This window comes from Artemia franciscana, chromosome 2 (assembly GCF_032884065.1).
Source record: "Artemia franciscana chromosome 2, ASM3288406v1, whole genome shotgun sequence".
NCBI lineage: Eukaryota > Metazoa > Arthropoda > Branchiopoda > Anostraca > Artemiidae > Artemia > Artemia franciscana.
This window is the reverse complement of record NC_088864.1, coordinates 41,260,696-41,269,290: the sequence shown is the minus strand read 5'-3', so window position 1 is coordinate 41,269,290 and position 8,595 is coordinate 41,260,696. Positions and strand designations below refer to the sequence as shown.

The following is an 8,595-nucleotide window of genomic DNA, read 5'->3' as shown; positions in this document are numbered from 1 at the left end:
CTTAATATTTATGGTTTTGATTGTTGAGTGGACTTCAAGTGGAGCCAATATGTTGCTTTTGTTTTAGGCGATACTGGTCAAGTTTCTTTTTGTTTGTCTTTTTTTAATCTTTTTTTGAAGTGTAATCCTGTATCAATCAAAATGCAGGGTAATTGAATATTTATTTTTCTTTATCTTTTCTTTTTTTTTTCCTTTTCTTTTCTTTTTTTTTCTCTCCTTTTTCGTATTATTTTTATTTGTATGTGCATTGGGATTGCACAAACAAGCTTTGCTTTAGGCCATTTGCTTGTTTTGTTTTGTTTATTTATATTAATAAACCCATCTTTCTCTCTCTCTCTCTCTCACACTCCCACTCTCTCTCTCTCACTCTCACTTCACTCTCTCTCTCTCTCTCTCTCACTCTCTCTCTCTCTCTCTCTCTCTCTCTCTCTCTCCTCTTCTCTCTCTCTCTCTCTCTCTCTCTCTCTCTCTCCTCTCTCTCTCTCTCTCTCTCTCTCTCTCTCTCTCTCTCTCTCTCTCTCTCTCATAGTCTTATACCATCTGTGATGTTGTTAATTTCCAGTATACTGAAATCACCAGTATACTGAAATAACCAGTATACAATTAAAATTATCTTAAAATATAAGCACAAAAATAAATATCATCTTCATAATCATGAAGTCATTGAACAGCATACAATAATGAGGGATTGACTTAACAGGTAACATCTTGGTCTCACCAGCTATTATACCAATAGTAATATACAATTTTTAATTGTAAAAAACTCTATTTTGTATTACTTGAAATAAACAACAAATAAGCCATAATATGAACTCTGGAAATCCATTTATTTCTCTCTATTCAATGGAGAATTTCAAGTTACAATGCAAATTATAAAGCTGGTCTATAGTCCTTATGCTATCAAGATGGTTTCACTTCAAACTTGTCCACAAACTAATCACAAAATGAACCAAAACGAGATCCAATCATTGAATTGAGCTCATTTTGCATAAGTGACATCAAATTAAACAAAAAAAAAGTAAAGCAACAATCCTAAGCCCATAAAGCACATGATAATGATGAAATGTCTTTTACTAAAGCAATAATCCTAAAATTTTGGTTTGTTTGCAGTTGTTGTATTGATATTTGTTAGATAAACTTTGAGGCAATAATTTTGTCAATAAGATACAAAACCTTAGTCTCTCTATGGGGCAACTAAATACAATAAACAAATAGCAATATTTAGGAAATCTGTGACGTCATGTGGTGCTCACACTTTTTCCCTTAGATACAATAATGGCAAATGGCCCATATTGGGCTTATCTCCTGCCGTTGCGTATCCCTTCCCATATAGGGCCCATAGGAAATGCTTAATAGGTATACTGTGTAGTGAGGAACCCCCAGAAAGTGCCTCTTATGGGCAACTAAATACAATAAACAAATAGTAATATTATAGAAAATCTGCAATGTCATGTGATGCCCACACTTTTTCCGTGTTGGGCTTATCTTCTGCCGTCGAGTATCTCTTTCCATATAGGACCCCTAGGGAATGCTTAATCGGTATACTGTGTAGTGAGAAACCCCCAGTGAGTACCCTTTCCATATAGCGCCCCCAGGAAATCCTTAATAGATATACCGTGTAGTAAGGAATAGAAAGTGTCTCTTAGGGGCAAATAAATAAAATAAACAAATAGTAATATTTTAGGAAATCTGCAATGTCATGTGGTGCTCACACTTTTTTCCTATTTGGCTCATCTCCAGCCGTCGGGTATCTCTTTCCATATAGGGCCCCTAGGAAATATTTAATAGGTATACCGTGTAGTGAGGAACCCTTAGAATGTGTCTCTTAGGGGCAAATAAATACAATAAACAATTAGTAATATTTTAGGAAATCTGCGATGTCATGTGGTGGCCACTCTTTTTCTGTATTGGGCTTATCTCCTGCTGTCGGGTATCCCTTCCAATATAGGGCCCCTAGGAAATGCTCAATAGGTATACCGTGTAGTGAGGAACCACCAGAAAGTGTCTCTTTGGGGCAACTAAATATAGTAAACAAATAGTAATATTTAGGAAATCTGAGATGTCATGTGGTTCTCACACTTTTCCCCTTAGATAAAGTAATGGCAAACAGCCTGTATTGGGCTTATCTCCTGCCTTTGGATAGTCCTTCCCATATAGGGCCCCTAGGAAATGCTTAATAGGTATCCCATGTAGTGAGGAACCCCCAGAAAGTGTCTTCCCGTTCGCCCTATCTCAAAACAATGTAAAATCTTAGATAAGCCTTTACCATGGGAATTGATAGTAATAACATTACTGATGGATCTCAGTTCTAGTTTTCATAAATATTGGCTGTACTTTCTTATTAAGATTTTTACTGAAGACGGTTTTCTTACATTTCTTTTTCTTTTAGGCCTATGCATCATCATCAACAGCTTCGAAAACTGCAACATCCACAGTAGTACTGCCTAAAGAAACAAGTAAGTAATCTGTCTGATTAAGATAGTTTGAACTTCGATACTTGCCAGGGATGAGTATCTAGTACCCCCCCCCCCCCCCCCCCAACGAACACAACCCCAATGTTCTGAATTATGAATATGATATTAAATTATGTTAAATTTCACAAGGGTAACAGATGAATTAGATGTAGAATAGAGTGAATAGAATATTTTTCTTTATTATCAAGAAAACTCTCACAACATAAATAACTGCTGAACTTGTTGCCTTCAGTCAGCTAGCCTACATTGAATACAAGAAAAACAAAACATAAGTGTAATGTTAAAACTTTGCCTTCAGCAATGAACCACACTGGCCTTTCAAATAAAATGAGTACAATGAATAAAAATGAGTACTTAAGTGCGCAACCATAAGTACATAAGTAAAATGAAAGTAAAATAAGTAAAAGTAAGTAATATAAGTAAAATGAATAAAAAGGAGGGAATAAGTAAAAATATAAGTAGATTATAAAAACATACAGCAATAAATCCAACCGGCCTGTCAGATAAAAATCAAACAAAAAAAAAACACATTAAGCAATACAAATAACACGTTAAAATGATGCATTATAATTTTCATTTATTTATGATTTCAATGAACGCTGGCACAAAGCTCTTTCTATTACGTTCAGGTCCTATATTAATAGGATTTAAAACTGGGATTTTTTTGTGCTTTTCATCAGGGTAAACAGGGATTTGGAGGGAAATAAGGGGCTGGGAGTATATATTGAAAGCGTGGGATATGGCGCAGATTATTTCCGAAATTGGTACAAAGAGTAACACGGGCTGCCAAGGTAGGGAGGCGGAAATCCTTGAGGAGGAGAATGTAAGGCATCTTGCCCTGACTGTAAGTAATTCTCAGGGCTATCTTCTGGATAATTTCTAGCCTATCGGACTGATCCACTGTAAGACCAAAATGCCAAACCTGGGAAGCATACTCAAGCTGTGGACAGATAAAAGATATATAAAGGCGGAGGATGTGTTCTTTTGGGCATGAAAATTTAGAAAATGACTTGAGGAGAGACAGAGATGTACTAGTCTGTTTAACAATAGAGCAAATGTGGGCCTTTCATTTCAAATCGCTTGTCAGTGAGACCCCTAAGAGTTTAATTTTTGTTGTAATTATTTCATTAAGTATTTGGGTTATAAATGATGGCTTTAATTTAAGAAAACTAAAGGTCATAATATGAGATTTATGGAAATTCACTTCCATTTTTGACTGGGCTGCTTCACTTGCGACGTCTTCGAGAATTTCCATTGCACTGCTCTTAATATTTCTTCTGCACTTTTCAAGCAATGACGTGTCATCCGCAAACTTCCATCTATCGGCTGACTCATTAGCAAGATTGTTAATCATTATCAAAAACAGTAAAGGACCTAAAAGTGTACCCTGCGGAACTTTGCAATAAATAGGGAGTGAATCAGGATAAAATTTTTTGTGCATAACAACTTGACTCCTATTTGACAGAAAAGACCCAGTAATATTGACTAGAAAATGGGGTAAATTAAGTTCATTCAGCGATTATTCAACTAAAACATTATGACTAACCAAATCAAAAGCTTAAGCCAGGTATCTGGCTTGATAAGTAATTTATATACAGTATCGTGGAGACTGACCTGGTAATGTATTGTTAATACACCTTTCATGTTTCCGAATTGTTGTTCATCAATAAGTATAAGGATCGTCTTTTTAAACCAATCTGCTGTGGAGCTCTCATACATTTTAGAGAATATTGGTGTTAAGATAATTGGTCAGCCTCCATAAAAATCCAATTTAACACCTTTCTTCTGTATGGGTGTAATGTATCTTTTTTTCCAGTGCTTAGGGGATGAACCACTTCTAGCTGTTGCATTAAAAATATTTGATAAAGGTTATGATAACTTATCAGGAAATGCTTTTACCAAATCAATTGGAATGTCATTTCACCAAATGTGCCTCGACTAACATCTGTTCCCTTAAAATTTTTCCTGTTCACCATAAACCTAGACTCCCTGTTTAGTCTCTTGAAAGATCTCTGTATATTCTTCAGTTCACCCTCTCATTGAAAGGAATCCCCCTATCTTTCTCTCGCCCTCCCACCCACTCTATTGCCCCTTTATCTTTCTTTCACTGTCTCGCGAGTAATTCTTCTATCTCAATCTGGCCCTCCCGTGTTTTCTCAGGCACTGTTCATTTTTCATCCCTTCCTCCTACCTGTCAACCAATTTTCTTTTTTGTTTGGTTATTCACTATCTTGTGTGTTCTTTTCATTTTTAGTACATTATTTATATAGTTATATTATTCATTGTTTGAATCTATTTTATTTATTGTTGCCCTCGATATTACCATTTTATCTGGGGGAGTGGCATTTGGCCCCCTAGATTCTCCGTCGCTAGATTTAAAAAAGCGTGTTTTGGAGGGTGTATTTTCATTGAAAAATGCCTTTTTTTCGTATGTCATTAGAAAAATTTAAAAAACGACAAATTTGCCCCCTCGTACATTTTGAAAATACATTCTCCCTCCCCTCCTCCACCAATTTTTTTAGACGACACCGTTGTTCTTTCTCACGCTGATGTTCTTTTCTTTGATTTCTTCTCTTCTTCTTTTTTCTTATTCATGTTCGTTTTTTTTAATCTTTTCATTATAGTTAAGAAAGAGGAAAAGCCAGTCGGACCTGGAGCATCCAAAAGTGGACAGTACAAGAACTCTGAGTTCTATACATATAATCCAATGTCTTACTATGACATAGAGGCAGAAATGTCGTCATTTAGATTACCAAGAGTATCTTCCAAGTGATAATTTGTGCTCTGCTTTGTTAGATTTCAAATATATTAATAAATAAATTATTCATGTACTTCCAAACTTTCAATTGATTTGTAACAATGTTGAATCTGAACGTGGCTACACACCCTTCAATAAGTCTAATAGGTCTTTTTACACAGAGAAGTAAGTAGAAGATGTGAAAATGCTGCTCCTCCATGTACTGGAGTCAAAGTTTCTGTTGGATGTTCGGTTTTCACTAGCTTCAACACGAACTTCAACCTTCCCTCCCTTAGAAAGAACGGACTATAAAATGACATCTGCATTCACACATTGCCTCTCGCCTCCCCACCCCCTGAATCCTGAAATACAAGAGTACTGGCTTCTAAGTCAATATAATATTTGTAAGTGCCTTCGTTGGGCTATTTGGGTCTCATTCATTCATCAAAAGTAAGTTCTGCTTGTTTCAAGTTTTGAATTGTTACATGACTTTATTTCTTCTTGTCTTTGGTAAGATAAGATTTTTTTTTTTTTAAATCACTATCATAAGCCCCGAAGGACCGGATTCGGATTTCGGTGTCAAAATATCATTAAAAAAAGCCCGAAAACTAGCAAAGAATGCCAATACTACAACAAAAAAGAAAAATCAGAATGAAAAATCGTAAGTCAATACTTTAGCTATAAATTTACAACTAAAAAAGTTAAAAAGATAAATACCGGTCAAACGAAGTAAAAAATAAATACATATTAAAACAAGAGCTCATATGCCACTTGTGACGAGAGGTCAGAAGAGCCAACATTTCGCAATGTTATCGCGGTGATGTTGTTTTTTGAGGCTACCATGATAAGCACCACTGAAGCTGAATAGCTTTTTCTATAATTTTTGATCGCTTTAAATCCATCGCTTAATTTAGCTCCTCCTACGCTTGCTGGCCCATACTATAGAAAATTCCAGATTTAATCACCATAAAACGTGATTCAATCTGATATTTTTGGTACAACTGTTAGTCAAGGCTAGACATTTTAAAAAAGGTTTTGAAATTAGACTAAAAATAAAGAGAGAGGGGCTTAAGAGGAGGAAGCCCCCTCATTTATTGAAAATTTTCGTTTATTTAAAGTTTTAATTTAGGTGTAGACTTGAGAAGAGGTGTTGCACTGGTATCCTGGACCATTGCTTTTCCAGAGGCCCAAATAATTGCAATGATTTAAAGAACATGATAATTGGAACTTGGAATATTTTGACGTTAAAAAATAACTATCTTATCGACATTTTGACTGACAAATTGAGACGATTCAAACTGGACTTATTAGGAGTTTTAGAAACTCATATCTAGAAGATAGGAAGCATGACATTAGGTCATATAGAATTTGTTTACACAGGCAGGAAAGATAGGGTACAGAAACAGGGAGTAGGACTCGTGGTGAATAAGGAAGCTGCTAAGTGTTGTTTAGGCTGGGAAGGTATTAATAATGTGAATACTAATCACTCATTTTATGACTAAAAAATTCAGGGTATCAGTTATAGTAGTATAGGCTTCTGGAGAGCCGACTGACGGAAATACTAGTGATTCAGATGAATTTTACTTACAGTTACAGAAGCAAATAGACAGGATCCCAGTTAGAAATGTGATGTTTTATTAGATTTTAAAGCCAAGATCGGTAGAAATAGGAGTAGACGATATCCTAACCTAGGTAAGTTTGGTGTAGGAAAAGAAAACAGCAATGGCTACAGACTGTTGTAATTTTATAGGCATAACAATCTTGTTATTGTCTTACCATCACGTGAATACGATGTTAACTGATGGGCCATTTTATAACCAAACACCGTATTGGTTATAACAAGATTGTTATGCCTATAAAATTACAACAGTCTGTAGCCATTGCTGTTTTCTTTTCCTACACCAAACTTACCTAGGCTAGGATATCGTCTACTCCTATTTCTACCGATCTTGGCTTTAAAAAAATGAATGAGACCCAAATAGCCCAACGAAGGCACTTACAAATATTATATTGACTTAGAAGCCAGTTCAACCTTAAATAAATGTATACTCTTGTATTTCAGGATTCAGGGGGTGGGGAGGCGAGAGGCAATGTGTGAATGACACTACTAGATGGTGATCTTTACTTTTAACATCAAGAACAGCACTCCTATATACCCTAGTATCTTGTATTGATCCTGTCAATTTTCGGTTTACAATAGCATAATCCATAAGGCTTGTTGTCTTACCATCATGTGAATACGATGTTAACTGATGGGCCATTTTATAACCAAACACCGTATTGGTTATAACATCTGTTTATTATAACAACTGTTGTAATTTTATAGGCATAACAATCTTGTTATAACCAATACGGTGTTTGGTTATAAAATGGCCCATCAGTTAACATCGTATTCACGTGATGGTAAGACAACAAGCCTTATGGATTATGTTATTGTAAACCGAAAATTGACAGGATCAATACAAGATACTAGGGTATATAGGAGTGCTGTTCTTGATGTTAAAAGTAAAGATCACCATCTAGTAGTGTCTAAGGTTAATTTGAAGCTGAAATTTTGGAAGGTTAACTACCTCCCGAGAAGTTATGATGTTGGTAGACTCCAGGATGAGAATTTGAGAGAAACTTTTCAGGAACAGTTGAAAACTAAATTGGAGAGTTTAAAATTTGACAATGTGGAAGATGTATGGATTTTAGGAAAACAATTTGTGAAGTTGCTAATGGTGTCTTAGGGAAGAAAGTTACAACTGCTGCTAGGAATATTAGTGAAAAAGCTTTATGTCATAAACAAATATTTAAAGGGAATGGGAGCTTCCTGGGAAGGTGGACAGAGTAAGGCTTTGTATAGATTAGGATGGAGGAGGAACGTGCGTAGCTTTGTTGGCCTCAGGCGGTTCGGTGCTGTGGTGAGTTGTTAGTAGTAGCAGTAGCATTGAATATTATAAATATTTCAATAACAAAACTAAATTATTGAAAACATTAATGTCGACCCGGCACTATTACGGTTTCTGCCAATGTTTCATGTGGAGATGTTGCAGCGGACTTATCAATGGGGCTATTTTCCACGTGTTTTGATTTCTGGGAAATAATTTCCACGGAATGGAGCATCTTTGGAGTGATTGAGAAACCGATTAGAAATTCATGTTTTGTTCAAATGAAGGGATGCTAAGGAGAATTTTTCAGACTGAATCGTCCGCAAACAATTTTACAGGGAGGGGGATTCTCTGCGAGGATGGAACTGTCTGGAGGCAACTCGACGGGGATGGAGATTTACTTTACGTTGGATGAAATTTCACCGAACGATGAGAGGGAGGGTCACCCAGTCCATATATGATGGTTGTCCCCCTCCTTGCCTTTCTCTTTACGCTAAAGTTTGACTGTTTGTCC

General features: G+C 35.9%; 1 protein-coding gene across 1 annotated transcript; it reads left to right on the top strand.

Annotated features, from left to right (window-relative positions):
• Positions 1–2,389: 2,389 nt before the first annotated feature.
• Positions 2,390–5,305, top strand: LOC136041665 (uncharacterized; the record flags this gene model as incomplete). The annotated part of the gene is given in 2 exon segments (XM_065726383.1): positions 2,390–2,456; positions 5,099–5,305. Coding segments are annotated over 2 exon segments (216 nt in total), but the record flags the coding sequence as incomplete, so codon positions are not given.
• Positions 5,306–8,595: the final 3,290 nt, after the last annotated feature.